Genomic DNA, 17626 nt, shown 5'->3' on the forward strand with positions numbered 1-17626 from the left:
AGAAGATGTGGTTTAGGTCAACTCAAAGCAGCACATCAGGGTGAGGAGCTCTGACAAATTCGTGTGTGCTATGACCAATGATCTTCTTAATATAATTTACTTAATAACTTGATATACTTAATATATTTTATACAGCATTGCCACTTACGATGTTGGCAGAAGAAGCAGTGAAGACAGTTAATAACACTTGGTCCCATTTGTTGTCTGGAACGATAAATAATGATCTGCTTTATAATACAAAACTCCGTGGAGCCAGTCATTGCCTCTGCATATATACGCACAGGGGAAGTCTATCAAAGAGAAAAAAGACTAATTCTTATTCCCATATTGGGTGGGCCTGGGATGGCTCTCCTAACTGAAATTACTGTGTTGTAGACTTTAGGCGGTTATTCTGGTAACTCAAAAGCTAAGACAAGCCATTGGGTATGATTTACAACTGCAAATGGCATGTGATCTATCCCAGAGACAATATGCTCCAGTAGTCACTGAGTTGTATTTATTCATCCACAGAACTGTGCGTAGGGGTCTGCTTTATCATATCAGCCCTCAGTATCATCTGCCATGTCCTTTTGAGCTACTCCTTCCAAAAGAAAGCTTTTTCATTAATCTAGGAAATTTAAATTAATTGTGCACAAAGTCAACAGTTGTTCATCCATGTCTCCTTGACACTACAGCCCCAAGGGAGGCCCTCTTCAAACCCCTGTCCAAAGCAATAGCATTGGGCACCACATTACTTGTAATAAAGTAAACTGATAAAAAAAAAGGAATTCTTTCTCTCCACCCTGGACAAGCCAGAGAAGCTGTAGGTTTTGCAGATGTCTAGTGATCAAATTACCTGATCAAATTACCATACTTAACTAACCAAACAGGGTGTATGAAGAAGAGTGAAGAGCAAAGACTCATGGCTGTTTAAGAGCCATGTATCTGAGATACTGCTGTTAAGCTCCATCTTACAATTCGGCTTGAAGTTAACCAAAATTACTAGGCCCATTTAAATCAATTGGCCTAGTCACAACAATAAAGGCACCCGTGTGAGAATATCTTTGCAGATTAAGGCACAGTTTTTACAGACATTAACCACAAAACAGCTCCAAATTGCTGCATTGCACTGTGAGAAATTATAGCTACCATACCTGCAAGAACCAGGTTATCTAGGGAAAAAACAGATCCCAAGGCACAATGGTGTTACTTACAAACGCTAACTTGGCATGAATGAGCACAACCACCACCACGAATGCCTAAATACCACCAAACAATAAATGCCCACAACAAAAATACCAGAGGATTTTGCTATGGAGCACACCAAAGAGAGCTCCTTCTTAGCTTCATCTGGTCAAGGAGTAAGGTGAAAAGTGTCTACGAGTGTTTCCTCTAAGGTCTCAGGTTCCCTGATTTCTGTTATTTTCCAGACATCACCATCAGGCATATCTATGAAAGTAGTGCAAGATTATCCAGCACCAGCCTCCTCTAGATGGAAAAACCTCACCACTGACCCCACTTTTATTTTGTAAGACATCAAAGCTGTGTTTGTACTATTACTATGGCTCCCAGTCTCTTCCTCAGCTTACTATGGGGCCTGGAGTAGTATTTAATGGTGAATGGGAGTTTGTCAAGAAACATTTAATTAAACTAAGCAAATGGATTGTATGCATATTTAGAAAAAAATCTTCAAAGGATTTTCTAGGTCCTGCTGTGGCAGTCTCCTCCCTGAGAAGTATCTTCCTTGGGGATGACAGTGATCCATGGGACTCTGCAGAGCATCCCAGGCTGGTGCCACCACCAACATACTGCCCTCAGTGTAGTGATGGGTCCCGTGTTTGCTCTGCTCAAATCTTTACCATCTTGGCTGCAGGGAAACAGTAACTACAAACTAAGAGATTTTTTACTGAAATTATTTAGAAACAAGATCAGTTAAACTACCAACTGCTGAGAGTTAATCCCAGCTGTGTCTTCATGATATTATGCACAACAGGAATCACGTCCTTGTTCACACCACATGCTCAGAAGTCATGCTTATGCTTCTGATTAAATAGCAGAAATTTCATTTAGTATTTCATAAGAGACATTGTTTTGGGGTTTGGTTTAGGGTTTGCTTTTTTTTTTTTTTTTTTCCCCTCAGAATACACAGTGGTGAGAGGCCTCTGCTTGTGAGAAAATTAACTCTGAAGCAGTTAGATGCTCAGGCAGAAGGAAAGATGGAGAGGTGGATGGAGAACCCTGGTCCCTAGATAGATAAATAGATGGTCTTTCAGAACAGCAAGGGTGGCTGATCCAGCTTGAGAGGGTGTGGGACAACACGGGAAGGGTGACTAAGCCTGTCTCACCTGGGGGAAGCAGTTTGTTAGTCCCAAGGAGCTATACCACCATGACCCTGCAAGCCTCGGGGCACCAAGCAGTGTATGGCTGTCTGCTCCAGACCCACAGTACAGAGCTCATCAGCTTAAGCTGGTTTAACCTGAAGAAATGTGATACATTAAGGGCTTGTGTCTGGCTTGGCCTTGGTTTGGGGGCTCCTGGTGGCTCTCGGCTTTGAGGCTGGGTGAGGACCAGGCCGTAAGCAGGGAGTTTTGTGCTTCTGCTAATTCAAGAGGCGTATATGCTGCATGGTTAGGGTATGTGCTGATGCTTCCAAGACAAACAGACAAATGGTGCTATTGACTTGTAACACAAAGTATTTTATAAGCCTGTTGCAGAAGCTCATTGATCTCGAGCAATGGCGGCTGGGCTCGTATTAATAACAATGGAAAATGTCATATATCTCTTAGACTTTCTCAAATTAGCTCTGTGTCCTGTGTACCTGACTCCTTTTACTGCTTAATGTGTAGGAAATCTTGTAGTGTCAACACTGTTTGCTTGTACTAGCAAAGACATTAGCAACTACACCGAAGTTTATGGGCTGCTTGTTTAACTGTACACTTTTACTTCAGAGTAAGCCTGTTTGTGTAGTAACTTTTCTGATACTGTGCAAATGAACCAGAGAGAAATTGGAACCAGAAAAAAATTGACAGTTTTGTTGTTTCAGTGTATTGTACTTGGGACCAATGTACCCGCTTGTGTGCTTGCATGGAAATGCTGATAAGCCATGAGAATATGCTTTGATGGTGGGAAGTCTATTTTTAATAAGTGGCTTGCATGACTGATCTGATGCTAAATAAACTAGTAAATCTAGAAATGCTTACATCTATTATTTGCTGACAGCTAATGTTCAGCCTAGGATAAGGAACAATAGTTGTCATTATAGGGACATGTAATGATGGGTGTTACCTGTTTACATAGCGCAGTCTTGAATGAATTCCAACTTGGCATAGCATTTCCCCTTCTCGTCTTCCCTCAAAACCTTAGCAATTGGATAACAATCTAAATCTGTTATTAGTGGTAGAGTACAGAGCTAGGGGGCTGGGAAGACCTTTGAAAGGTTGTCCAGACTATCCTTGTGCCCCGGGGAGGGTTATGTGAGATAGATGCTTGTCTCACTTGTTCTTAAAGATCTACAGCAATGAAGACGCTGCCTCTTCCTTGTGCAACCTACCAAATCGTTTTGTTACTCTTGTGACTGGCAAGTATTTTATAAAGTGCTGAGTCTTTTTGTTGCAGTTAACAGTTTGTCTATCATGGTGATCTGTTTTCTGCAACCATTTCTTATGAATCCAAAGGTTATTAAAAGGCTCCTTTGTTCAGCATCCTCCTCTCTCTGCAGCACAAACCAAGTCCTTCCCCACAGGTCATGCACCCTAGGTCTTTCACTGCTCTTCTTTCTTGCATATGAATTTTCTGCCTGTAATTGACTACTCTCTGTCTTGAACTATGTAGCCAAAATCTGCATAGCCCAAAGCTGCACATGGTACCTGAGCGCAGGCCTTGGCAAGACTGAGGTTTGGAGGGATTGTATTTTGTTTCTCTGCTCTATTTCTATATCTGTCATTTAGCACCCTCAGTGGTGTTCCCTCCTGCTCAGTTTGCCATGGGTTGCTACTGCCATGGGTCTGCAGAATGGCTGCTTGGCCAGTTGGCCACTGTCTTGTACTGGTGGAGCTTGTTATTCCTGCCACCTACAACTCCTTAGGCTTGAAAAAACATTTGAATGCAGACTCCCTTCACACTCTTTTGTGGGAGATGTTTTTTCAAAACCCCTGAGGGATGTAAGAAATAAATTATGATAAGCTCTGCAAGATGTTCTGCATGGTAACGGTGCTCCGGAAAAACGGTCTAATTTGGCGCTTCATGGGTGCTGCTGAATCTTTTCCCAAGCTGAGGAAAGGCATATGTACTTACTACAGTTTCATGAAACCATCTCCTTCCCATCTCCATAACAGTGGAAAATGGCAATGGAAAGTCAAAAGGAGAGAAGAGGGCATGTATAGGAGCTGGGTCTTAATGGGCTTTGGAGCTCAAGATTTCTGTGTTCTGGACTGACCTCTTAAAAACAGTGCAGTCAAACAGCAGTTTGAAAGCTTGTGTTACAGCATAACTTTACACTGGTTTTATAGTGAGCTTGAGACAAACAAGAAAATGGGATGTAAGAAAGAATTGACAAGTCTGTAACCTGAGAGAACTACTCCAAGGGACTGTCCGTAAGTCAGGATAGCTGGGGATTTAAACAACCATCCTGCCTCATAATTAACAAAAATCTGCATTTCTGCTGATGCCTGGTGCAGTCTGCTTCTGGGGTTTTGTAGTTCTTGTGTTCTTCTAAGCAGTTACAACACTTATTTTTTTCCTTCAAGATGTTGTACATGTGCAAGTAACTTTTTGTCTAAAATATCCAAGGGTGCATATGGTTTGGGAAACAATTCAATATTTTTACATGCATTGTGAATTTTCTATACTTTTATTTGACATTTAAAAAAAATAATGCATGAAAGGCCTCTTCCTCACTTCTTTCTCATTATTGTACTTCCGTTTCTTCAGGCAAGAGGTGTGTTGTGGGTAGAACATGTGGTGGGCATCAGGTTTCCCCTGTTTCTCATCCACAAAAGCCTGATGGTACAGGCTGAGAGGCCCACAGGCAGATGTTTTGCCCATGTAGAGCATATACAAAACTTGATTCTTCATCTTGCTTGCTGTTTTGCACCAGAAAGTGTTGGTTCCTTATGATCCTAGTAAAAAGGCCATCAGCCTCTGTCAAGTACAATTTAAAGTGCTATTTATTAGAGCTAACACAATAAAGAAATGCTGGGAACCCTGAGTTGTGAGGCATCAAACAGGCCTCTGGCACAGCACACAGTGCAGATACTGCCAATGGAAGGGTTACCCCATTTTTTGTTTTTCAAGCTATTACAGGATTTTCTTAAAACAATTCATCATTTCATTCATCCAGCTACCTATCATTCCTACTGTCAGGCAGGCAGGATGTCCACATGAGTATGTGTCGCTGCTCTGTCAGGTAGAGAGGAGGCCACGCAGGTGGTGTCATCACTGGTACACACGTGGCAGCTACCTGCAGGGCCCTGGTTTGGGTTGGAAAGGACCATTAGAAGGGAACTTCAGAGGTCATCTAGTCCAAGCCCCCTGCTGTGACCAGGGACACCGCTAACTCGACCAGGTTGCTCAGAGCCCCATCCAACCTGGTCTTGAATGTTTCCAGGGATAGAGCCTCCACCACCTCTCTGGGCAACCCATTCCAGTGTTTCACCACCCTCAGTGTAAAGAATTTCTTCCTTATATCCAGTCTAAATCTGCCCTCCTTTAGTTTAAAACCATTACCCCTTGTCCTGTCACAGCTGGCCCTACTGAAAAGATTTTGCCCGTCTTTCCTATAGGCCCCCTTTAAGTACTGAAAGGCCACAATCAGGTCTCCCTGCAGCCTTCTCTTCTCCGGGCTGAACAAGCCCAACTCTCTCAGCCTGTCCTCATAAGAGAGGTGCTCCAGCCCTCGGATCATTTTACTAGCCCTCCTCTGGAGCCGCTCCAACACTTCCATGTCCTTCTTGTGCTGAGAGCACGTTTACTCAGCAGGCAGGGAACACGTGTGGGCCTGGCCAGCTCCGGTCAGCCGCTGTGCGGGTCACTGACTCCCTCCATGCACAACCGTCTTCTGGTGAAGATTACTAGACCTGCTGGTCTTGGGAAACTTTCAGCATCTTGGCTCTAATGGGCTGTGTTTCTGTACAGATGTTTACGTTTTAATTGTATCTTTTAAACTAGCCTGGTTGGTTGAGACAGGGAGACCATGAAATTCAGCAGAGATGGCTGTGCACACAGGGGGTCCATACTTAATCCTGTACGCATAAGCAATGCTGGTTTGTAGGGATATCCCTCATGCTGCAGCGAACAGGCATGCTGCAATTTCTTTCCTTCTTCCTCCAAATTGTGAGGAACTCGAAATCCTGCTCAGGCATACAGCCGAGGAGGGGGTCATACGGTACCCAAATAACAGAGCACTCATGTTCACAACTGCTCAAGATGCACCCCCTTGAGCATTGCCCTGCATCCCCAGTGAGCCTTGGAGCTTGAATTAGTAACAGCAACACACTAGCCACAATGCTGATTGGAACCAAAATCAAAGGCAGCACTCGGACTGGCACCCTGAGAAAGTCTGTGAATCTTACCTAGGACAGTAATTTGCTCCCTAAACTGCCTCAGAGCTGGGTCTGTGCTGGCAGGCAGGTCAGCAGTCCCAGGTACAGAGCTCAGGAAATGCTTTCTATCAGGTATCCCAGGGCACAAATTGCTCCACAGAAGGCCTGAGCAAGGTCAGTTTCGGATTACGCTTTGGGCAGTAACTGAGCTTCTAATAGCTCCATCTATGTCACCTGCATGAAAGAAGTATTTTCAAGTACCATTAGGCAGTCATACTGGCTTCACTCAGTGAATGAGAAATTTTAAAGACAATCACTTTGGGAGACACAGTTCTGGATAATGTGTGGTGATTTGGGGCACCTTCACCCATCTTCTTGTGTGGGTCAGCTGTGAAATGTGCACAGACATCTCCCATCATCTGCTGTCGTTTTCTCCCTGCCTCATGGCACAGTCCCAGGGAAAGTTAACCCCACAATCATCAGTCCCTACCTGTACTGTAAAACTGAGTCAGCAGTGCAGCTGGGGGGACTGGAAAAGGCAGAATGTATTGCAAAGTTTAAATTATGGTCTAGAACTTCAGGATATATTATTTCCCAGAGAATATTTAATCCTTAGCCAACATTTTCTTACTAATCTCTCCCATCTTCATCTTCTGTCTCTCCAGGAAATAGGTTTAAACATCACAATTTTCCACAATAATTCTAATTATTGTCATTGATCATTTTCTGAAGATCTAAAGTGGCCTCTGTACCTATTTCTACCCCACTTTGAGAAAGTGACATGATACATGCCCTATGAAAGCATGCTATCTCAGAGGTCACGCTTCCTTAGAAAAGCAACAGAAGAGGGCTGCAGCTCCTTGCTCTGAAGTCAAATGCTACACAACTCTCCTGCCTTTACACAGGCTTACTAAGAGAAACAAGGAAAGGTTCTACATAAGACACAGGCATCTTCTTCCTTGGTTTCTGTAGGTGCTAATTAAATACATGCCAAAATGCATGTTGCAGCATGCTTTATAACCCTAAGGTACACCTATATGCCTTTTGCAAGGTGCTACGTGTTTTGCTTTAACTTGATTTTGATGGTTAATAAACCATTTCTTAAATGTGCTCAAAGTTAAGTAATACTAAGATAAAACTAATAAAGTTCTTCCACAGCAATCATGGGTTAATTACAAAAAATATGTATTTTTTTATAATTTTAAGCTTTGAGAAAATCCTATTTGTACTGTTCTCAAGAGATTTCAATTTAGCAGAAATCTGAGTTGTGCATCTTCCTAGGCCTAAATCAAATTTCTAAGTAAAAATAGGCTTTTTTTGGCTTTTAAATTTAAGGACACTAATTGATAGCATAAGAGATCACCATGCAGATTAACTACATCGTCAGACATAACTCCCCCCAAAATAACTGACTGCTACATCTGCCTGTACAAGTACTAAAAAGGCTACATCATGAGTCTGTTGGAATCCACATTTTAATTTGTTCTGTAATTGCATACAAAATATAAATACAATTCTCTTAAGTGCTGAACACAGTCAGTTAAAACCACTGTTAAGATAGATTGACTTTGACTTTCTGAACATTGGCACAACTTGACTGGTTTCAATAGAACTATGGCTACTTTTACAGCAATGGACCTCCTAGGTTGAATCACCAGCTCACACCATCAAAATCATTCTGGTTATTTATGATTACTGGAGGAATTACATCCTTTTTCACATCTTATAAATTCATCATGTTTCACATTTGTAAATTCATCAAATCTGAGATCAGGGCTTGTGTTGTTCCCAGAGTATCCATCTGAAGTTCTGGTCCACCTCCCAGCAGGCTGTGTCAGAGTACCTTGGACTGGCCCCAGACTGAACTTAGCCCAGTCTCTCTCTTCTGCATATGTAAAATAAGGAGCACAACTACAGGCAAGGTCAATGCTGGAGGTTTTAGATGAAGAACAGAAGCCAAACAAGAAAATTTTATCTTTAGCCACCTTTCCCATCCACACACAAAGCATGTTGTTAAAGTGCCAAAGATTAGACTGTCATATTGCCTAAACCACTGAAAAAGTAATAATTTTGATGTATCTATTCATATACCATTTCCCTAGCAAAGACTGGTCTCTGCTATTCTTGGGCACCTCATTCAGAAATTGCTTTCAGACAACTGTATTCTAGGTTAACTGAATCACTCTTAAACTCAAGTACTGGCAGACCTCACAAACTTGCAGAAATTATGGTGCTGTGAGGATGACAGAAATCTATACTAGGTAATTTACTTTGCCTCCCACTACCTTCTAACAAGCAAAATATAGGCTCCTGCATTTTGTACTTTCAACTGCTTTCCTATTAGTACTGTCTTGGCTTCATCTAGATTGTCCTCTAACTTAGGAGGAAAACAATGCCATAGTGGAAAAAGAGGTTCTGATTGGAATGAGTACTGGATTTTGTGGCTTTCTTGGTTCTAAATGTAGTCTGGTTAAAGAACAGCTCTGCTTCAAGACCTAACACTCCTCTCGATCCTTAGCTATATAAAAAGAAAATAAGTTCTGGTTCAAATAAATTCAAATAAATATAACACGCTAGGAAACTGGACAACTTTCTTCTAGTTCTGTATTACTCTATAGCTGAACTGCTTGGAATAATGACTGTAGGGGTATCAGCTATGCATTGCTTCAGCAGCATAATCAGCATACATTGTCAATCATTGCACTCCAAATCAAACATTTTTAGAAGTATGAGATTCCCCCAGATAAATCCTTAAAATTTCTTAGTACCTTCCGTGATTTCTCCTCATATGAAAACTATGCTCTTTTATTAAAAAAAAAAAATAAAAAAAAAGCCTCCTTTCTCTGTTCTCTGTCTCCAGTAGTCTCTGCTCTGTTATTCACTCAAATGTCCAGACTCACTGGCAGAAGCAATAGACTATGTCTGTTAGAACGCGCAAAGCCTGTTTAATCACTGTTTAAGGAACAAATTACTATAATGCAAAATAGAAGATCTACTTTGTTTTCAGAAACTTTACTCTAATTCACAAAATCTTTCCATCTCTAGGCCTGCTGCGGAGAACAACTCTGTTGATAAAAAGGAAAACTGCATGGAGAAATTTTTATAAAAAAACATCATCATACTCAAAATACACTAGGAATTTTCTTCCATTAAAACACAAGCTGTTCTTCAGCTGCTCTGTGCTTCATCAGACTATCTTTACAGAAAGCATAAAAAGCCATTTCACTCCACACTAAATAAGGATAGATACTGCAGGGTCGTTAGAGCCCTTGTAATGGGTGTTTGGAACAGGGACCTCTTAATCTTTTCTGCAGTACCTGGTGTTGTGTATCTAAGTGTCTCATGCTCCTTTTGACCTGTTTCTCCAGCACTGAAGTGCCTCTGTGTAGATTTAAACTGGACTTTTTACAGAGCAATGGAATATTTTTCTCTATATGTATCTGTATCACAACGCCTCAATTAGTCATTCCCAGCAGTTTTAAAAAAAGAAGACATGAATATGCAGATTCACTACACATGTAGTCTGTGTAACTGGGAAGAATAAAGAGGGTACACTTCACACAGCTTCCTCTATAATCATGCCAGCATTCATCCCACAGAGCAGTATTGCTAGGGGTTTCATACTTGCCTCTGTACTAGTACTAGAAAGGAGTGGACCCTAGCATTTAAGAAAAAGTGTGTCTGCTGACACCAATTCCTTCGTGGTGCAAGATCACCTTGTGAACTTCCAGCATTGCGGGGGAAACAAGGAAGATAGAAAAGATGGGAAGAGTAACCAAGGAGTTTAAAGGGAACTGCAGAATATTCAAAACCAAACATGGAGTTGACATTTCCTGCCTATAAAGACACCAAAGGCTGGTTTATGACTTTTTTTTTAAGTGGCTTAAACAGTATGAAATGCCTTAATACATGAAACACATTGGGAGACCCCTGACTATATTTGGTGTCATGTTTTTTCTACCTCTCCACTTGAGCAATGAGAAAAAAAAAGTCCTCGCTGTTCAGAGTTCAGCTACAGTGGCCATTGTCCAAAGAGCCAATATTGCAGGGGAGCAATTTTCATTTGAATTTTTTTCTCCTAAGAGTCCATTATCAGTCCTTGACTTGTATGCACAGAACTGGCCACAAAATGTTAGGGCTACAAGGTACTTCCCGTAATTACTCTGCAGCGAAACTTGCCTCTACTAGCACTGGTAAAGCATAGGAATAATTACAATCTCACCTGAATAAATGATGCATGCCAACATTAAAAGCTTAACGTCGACTTTTAAACAGAATTCAGGTTCCTAACAGTGCACACAGTAATCTTTTGAAAGGCCCTGCTATGTACCTGTCAGCATCACTGGGTGGCTAAATATCCTTAAAAATCTGACCTGCCATCCTCCAGCAGACCTGAGCAACTCTGCAGCCTAAGCTTTGGTCTTCAGCTGCTCAAGTTTTAAGATGCTCACTTCATTTATTGCAAAGATCAATCTAGAAGTGTGACCGCAGAACACGCCAGTACGCTGCACCAACATGCTGGCAGCCTATTCCTGAAGGAACTTAGTGGTCCTTTCTTTTGCTTTAGTAATTCCAGTTTTTTCAGTTAAGGAAGACACAAAAAAACCCACACACACAATTACGTGCAAATGTAAGTAAAAAATTCTTTAGAAGTGCAGAGTATCACAGAATATCCATTGGAAGTTCGCAGTTTTGACAACTGTGTGATTAAAAGCCCACTAAAAACTATGGAAAGACACCTGATGACTTAAATGAACTTTGGATCAGCTGTAAGGGCATTTCTTTATGCACTGAGACTGTTATATATAACAATTAATTAAGTTACAGTTATAACATCAAAGAAATGCCAATAATGAATATTTTTTTTGCTAAGAAGAGCGAATAGCTTTCTTATGAACAGTATCATCTAACAACTTAGCTATGTAATATCCCTATGAGAAATCAAATAATTTTTTTAAACAAATTACAGACACACCTGTACAAATTATATAAATCAAAAATCTTAAGTAAATATAAAAATATATATATTACAAAATTACATCTTCAGTGGGATCCTGCCTGTACAGTAATATGCACCCGCAAAGTCCTGAGAGCTCCACTCTCAATACTATTGGTGAGAGCTGAGTTCATGCTGCATTTTTCAAGCCTTTCCCCTCCCACCCTGCTGCCCCCGACCTTGTATTTTCTACCTAGGAAGCCAGGGGTTTATAGATTCAGAATACTCCTCACACAGCTGCAGAGTACTGAGCAGGAAATGGAATCTCATGCTGTGAATTAGGAATGTATGCTAAGTATCACATCAAAAAGTACTTGGTAAAGTTGTTTGGATCCCTCTACATAAAGGTATCACTCAGGAACAATGTTACCTCTTAACTCAGTAGCTAACATATGCTAAGCTAAACAATATAACTTGATTGCAAGAAACGCAAGGGCTTTTAAGTCATTGTTTGTTTATGATTTTAGTGCCTTTTTGAGGTCAGAGTAGAAATTGGTCAGGGTACTAGACATGGCAGTGTCTACTGCAGATTGTGGTAGCATCCCTCGCAGTTCTGTCTGAATATAGCCTGTCAAAAGGCTGTGTCTAGGATAGTCCTTGAGAGGGACACAGAACCAACCACAGGGGTGATTGAATCCACGGACAAAGTTAGGTCTCACCTCTCCATAGTCTAGGCTTATACCTATCAAGGAAAACAAACAAGAAAAGGGAAATTAATTTGAGACAGGTAAAAAATAAAGGTACAGTAAATTTAAAATATACACATTTCTGCTTGGGGAGTTTAGTAGCAGACACACTTCAAGTTTCTGGGTACTTTCATGCATGCAAGTTGTCTTCTCTTCATCCAAACTCCACACAAACAGGACTCAAAAAGCAGAAATTCTGACATTAAAATGACATTCCTCCTATTTACTACCAAGCTGTTACTCCACACAGTTTGCTGTAAGAGCTGAGCCAGAGCACTCAACTTATCTCTTCCATTCCTATCCCTCAGCTGGCACAAATGAAACTTGGCACAAAGGGATGGCTCATGGGTAAACAAGTAACTTCTATACTTCTTTAAATAAGCAAAATGTTAAAATACCTTTGAAATGCTTGTTGGAGACCATCTTATACCGTTTTTTAATGTTTACTGAAAAACTAAACTTAATTTGAATGAAATCTTAAGCCAAGCAGCTGTTGCAGAATAAGAATTAAGCAGAGGTTAAGTGGTGCCTTACCACATGAGAGAAGCCCATCTTCGTAGCTTGTAGTGTAAGAGAAATCCACAAACTCCCTTGGTGCTATGATGTTCCAGAGCTGGCCAGCAGTGGTATAGCGCATCACACAGCAGTTCTTGTTGAGTGACAGAATGAGGAGAGTAAAAACCAAAAATGTCTTAATATAAAGAATACAAGGAAATTTATGCTTGTAGGCAGCAGCCTTTTCCACAAAGGTTGCGGCCTCTGCCAACTATGCTGTGCAAATAACTTCAGTGAGGTCTGAATGGCTGTCGTTTCCAGTCTGAATGCTGGAAGTCTGTAAGGACTTGCAGTCTGCAGCTGAGAGCTGCAGGAGCTGAGAATATCTGGCACCTTTAAACCACACTGACTAAAACTACAGAACTCTGTTGTGCCTGGAATCTGAAAGCCACATGGCTTCTATGCGGCTTAACCACTACTTAGCAGGTCTGAAAGGACCACAAGTAAATTGCAAGAGGCCTCTCTCAGAACTGAGATGCTCTGTCAAGTACTTTTAGTCCACCAAGTAAATAATAAAACAACACAAACAAGTCTTCAGAAAAGTCTTTCTTATAAGACAATAGAGCTTGTATAAATTTTAGAGAATAAAAAGCAAAAATATCTTGCCATATAAATCTGCCCTAACAGCCAGAGCAAAAGAAAATCCATGTTTAAGCCAGGTGTCCATGGGGTTTTGAAGTCACACTGAATGTCCCCAGTAACCAAAGGAAGGCTACCAGCTCTTCTGTGATCAACTTCAAACCTACTTTTCTTAAGCAAGTCCTGCCCCTATGTGTGAACTATTTTGTCTCCCAGCAGAAAGCCCTGCCATACAGTGAAGTCAGTCTTTTAGGAGTGAAAGGTTGCAGCTTCTGTATGTGTGGATTATTAATACCCACATTTTTGTTTCTTGTGGAACATAAGAAAACAAGCTGTATGAAAAGGCTTTGGCATATAAAAGACTGTAACTCTATACATGAATTTTATCAGAGGCTACCAGAGCTCCCAGGTCTGAGAGAATCGTGACCAACCAAGTTTTACTCCTTTAATTTTAGCATTGATGGAAAGCTGAACTTCAAGCTTCAGAACAGGACTGTGCAGCCAGAAAGCCTCATCTAAGGCCACCCACAGCATGTATGCACAATATCCCACGTGCACGCAGAAAACAGGCAGAAAAATGCTAGATTTGTTGGAATAACTGCTCTGCTGTACTGTTGAATTCACATATGCATCTATACACATTTCCCTTAAGAATCTAAACAAGTCTTCACCTCTTCAAATGTTTCCATGATGTCCATTGTAGTCATTAAGCTGTCCCAGTCTAGCCTATATGGTCCAGGGCGAATATGATCCACTATTCTGTTAGTAACATCTTCCACCACTCCTTGAGCTTTATAGCTAAAGAAACATAAGTTTACAGTTCAAAGTGAGAATTTCTTTATAAATATTCCTTTAATTACAACAGCACACTTACTGTAATACCTTGGTACCTGGAGTTATGGTTAGTGGACAATTGTACCAGAAAGACAGTACAGAAAAAGACCTTATGGGTGCATCTATTCTCCTCTGCAATAAATGTTATTCTGATAAGCTTTGTCCTTATGCTGCAATTAGTATTTTGTAAATTCTTTCCTCAGATAAAAATCATCATGCTTATTTCTCTAACAACTTGGTATTTTGCTGCTCTTGCTGGGGAAGCAAGGGAGTCCACCAGGGACAAGCAAAGCTAAAAGCAAAAAGAAAGGAGAGCGGGGGAACAATGGGAAAAACATTTTTCGTGAAGTAGAACTAACAGTAGTAGGACCAAGCTAATGAGAACCTACATTATGCTTTGGTGCCATATTAGAGTACCAAATGAAATAATTTGCTATAAGACATTACAGAACATTCATTTGTTATCAGTAGTAGACAACAGAGATTTTGTATACTTGAGTTAACGGGCCTCCGGCTCCTGAAGGGGAATAATCCATCAGAACCATTATTTTCAAAATCCTTCTTACTCATTAAGCTGTTCTTATTAGTAGTAGGTAACTAGTCAAGCAACACATTCATCTATACACTTGTGCAGTTCACCCATATTCATTCACAGTTACCTGGCTGGAGCCAATCTCAGCTGTATACTCAGAACCGGAGGACGACATGAACATGCCAGTGGCTTCTAGGTAGGTGTTTGGAAAGTTCTCCCAAGTGTCCTTTATTATCCCAGGTGTATACAGAACCCTGCAGTCTTCATCTGCACATAGTAGCCACTGCCCTCTTGGCAGTGGTTCAGATTACACCTGGTGTTGGTGCCAGTGTTCCCCGTGGCCCTGTACAGAGTCAGCAGACTCTTGGTGTCTGGGGTCATCAGCTCCTGCAGATGTTGCAGGATTTAAATTCCACAGAGCGCATCAGCCTTTGAGATACTTTCAAACACTACCTTTTCACATGACTTTTCCTTTCTTTAGAGTGCTTGGTTTTAGTAACTATTCCTCTGCCTAAACCTACAGATGCCGACAGAACCCAGGGACAGAAACTCACACAGGAAGGGCCTTTATGTCACACATCTTTCCCGCAACTACATGCTTGATATTTTACTGTACTGTAGCTGCATAGTCCCTGTGACAGTCCAAGCACTGACACTTCAGACCTACAGAAGCTGGACTTGATTCTGTGGTTTGCAGACCATCTTTCTAAAAGGTCTGGGCATGTGTTGTTGCCCACTTCAGCGAGAGTTCTGTGGTAAGTTCCATAGTTTTCATTTTTCATTGTTCTAGACACCATGCAATGCTAAAGCATCGAAGTATAATACTAAAAAGAAATGGTACAGGCACCCTAGATGATCCACTTAGCTTCTCCTGTGGAGAAACTGTGTAAGCTGAAGGCTGCAGAATCCACAGCCTTCATTTCTAAATTCTACAAAACACATTTGTGGAACCTTAAAAATATATCTGCTCTGCAGGCAAACTTACAGGTATCCACTGAATTCCTCTGATGGTTTACGCCATACAGTTGCATCTTTCTGAAAAAAAAAAAATAAAAAGGAAGATATGATGTTAATTGTCACTTACATATAATTCTAAGACATCCAGAAAATGCCTCAATTTTTCTGAAGGAAAGCAAAAGACTTAACCATTAAGTATGGTTCACCCCAAAGTGCTCGCTGAACTGGGCGCTTTTGTACACTTTTGTTAAGAAGATAAGCAGATGTTTCAGACATCTTTTGCTCGTAATCTTCCATTCTTTCAAAAAAGCAGTCAATTGCTTTTCTCAGTGTCAAACACCAGAAGTCTGCACAGAAATAGGGTTTGGCAGGACAAGCCAGTTTTCTAGGAAAACACTTAGAATAATGGAACCACATTACTAGGTGAAGCCTTTCAATTAAAAGGCAACTGGAAAACCACTGTCTGGACACTACCTAGACAGGAAGACCACACAACTTCTGCTTGCACTCCTGTAACACATGACCAAGCACATGTGTGCAGCAGGCGCTGACACTGGCAGACAAAAAGGCTTAAGTTATCCTTCTCTCCTAGATGCCTGACTAGAACTCTCTTGCAAGCAGCCGTCTATTTATTTTAAAGCTAGTCAGACAAAATAAAGAAAACGGCATCTTCTGATTTCTATTTAACTATAAAATGGAACCTCTGTACAAAATCTCTGAATTTTGGTGTTAAACAGAGTACCATATGGCACCTTTTTATTTGGAATCATGATTATGTAAGTGCAAAGGACTAAATGTGCTAAAGAAGAGTAGCGTAAATGCTGCATCCAGAACTGTTGAGGATATTTAGGGGCAACAGACATCTCCCCGTGCACGTAGCTAAAGTTCTGAATTTCTTTTTCATGGCACAGTACTAAGACACAAGGAAGGAAGTCCAACTGGAAATTTTACCAGGGAACTCTTGGGAGTAACATGATCCAAAACAGTGAGATTCACTTAACTTCCTAAAGGAAAATAATGGTGTAGGTATAAGACTTAGCATTTAGCAGAGCAGAGGTGGTGTAGGTGTTTTGCAAGAGCGAAAGGCTTGGATGCTCTGTTCCTCCCTTTTAAGACAGTGAATTTGTTAACTCTGCAAATAATCAAGGTACATTTGGCATACCTGACCCTCTCTTACCAATGTCTGCTCACACATTAGAGAACTGCATTTTCTGTCATGGAAGGCAGCTTCTGATAATGTGGGGGCTCTGAAGGCAATGGAAACACGGCGCAATATGAGAAAAAAGGTGAGAATGATCTCACTTTTTAAGAGGAAGACATTTGGAAAGTGAAGGATGATGGGCTCAAGCATAGACAAGAGAGATTCTGGAGGCCGGCAGAGCCAACCGGGTTTGTTAGAAAGTACCAGTGCACATCTTGCACCGCCGCTGGTGCTAACACTATTTCAAATTTTGCTTTAAGAAAAGCCTGTAATCCTACACAGGTAGGATTCTTCTGCGAGGCACCTCCCTGAAAATGGGTGGAAGGAATGACGGAGTGTGTCTGTAGGCAGCAAACACATCCTGTCACCTACAGCTGCGCTACCCGAGCAGGGTGGTTTCCACAGGGCGTCTCACCCGAAAGTCCTGCGAGAATCTGCCAAATGCTTCGCAGGCGTTACACAGGGCTTACTAAGCTCTCTTCCCCCCCCCCACCACTGCCAAGTGACCTACAGCTTCCGTGGGGTGACAAACCGGGCCGCAGGCATGACGCCGCCCAGACCACTCACGGTTTTCTTCGCGAGCCGCCATTCGCTGTCTCCGATGCTGTGGTACTGAATCAGCGTGTTTCGCAGTTTCGTAGCCAGGGGTGCTGAATTTGGCAGGAGATCCATTTGCTTTCCGCCGGCGCCAAGGTCCCTGTCTCACACAGGCACGCGCGTCAGCACGGGACGCCGCTCATTTAAATTCACCCGCTTGGAACACAGAAC

The 17626-nt window shown here is 41.5% G+C and overlaps 1 protein-coding gene across 3 annotated transcripts; it reads right to left on the reverse strand.

Moving 5' to 3' along the window:
- Positions 1–11538: 11538 nt before the first annotated feature.
- Positions 11539–17619, reverse strand: STARD4 (StAR related lipid transfer domain containing 4). Of its 3 annotated transcripts, XM_035888479.1 has the most exons (6): positions 17426–17450; positions 15686–15735; positions 14828–15087; positions 14006–14132; positions 12735–12849; positions 11540–12196 (listed from the first exon to the last, which is right to left on the reverse strand). In XM_035888479.1, exons 4-6 carry the CDS (start codon positions 14039–14041, stop codon positions 11970–11972), a joined length of 378 nt encoding a protein of 125 aa, XP_035744372.1. In that variant the 5' UTR covers positions 14042–14132; positions 14828–15087; positions 15686–15735; positions 17426–17450; the 3' UTR covers positions 11540–11969. The 3 variants fall into 3 exon arrangements, with proteins under 3 accessions (XP_035744373.1, XP_035744372.1, XP_009646973.1); XM_009648678.2 differs by lacking the exon at positions 14828–15087 and having other exon boundaries at positions 11541–12196; positions 17426–17619; XM_035888480.1 differs by lacking the exons at positions 14006–14132; positions 14828–15087 and having other exon boundaries at positions 11539–12196; positions 17426–17443.
- Positions 17620–17626: the final 7 nt, after the last annotated feature.

This window comes from Egretta garzetta, unplaced genomic scaffold (genome assembly GCF_000687185.1).
Source record: "Egretta garzetta isolate BGI_Z169 unplaced genomic scaffold, ASM68718v1 scaffold271, whole genome shotgun sequence".
Taxonomy (NCBI): Eukaryota; Metazoa; Chordata; class Aves; order Pelecaniformes; family Ardeidae; genus Egretta; species Egretta garzetta.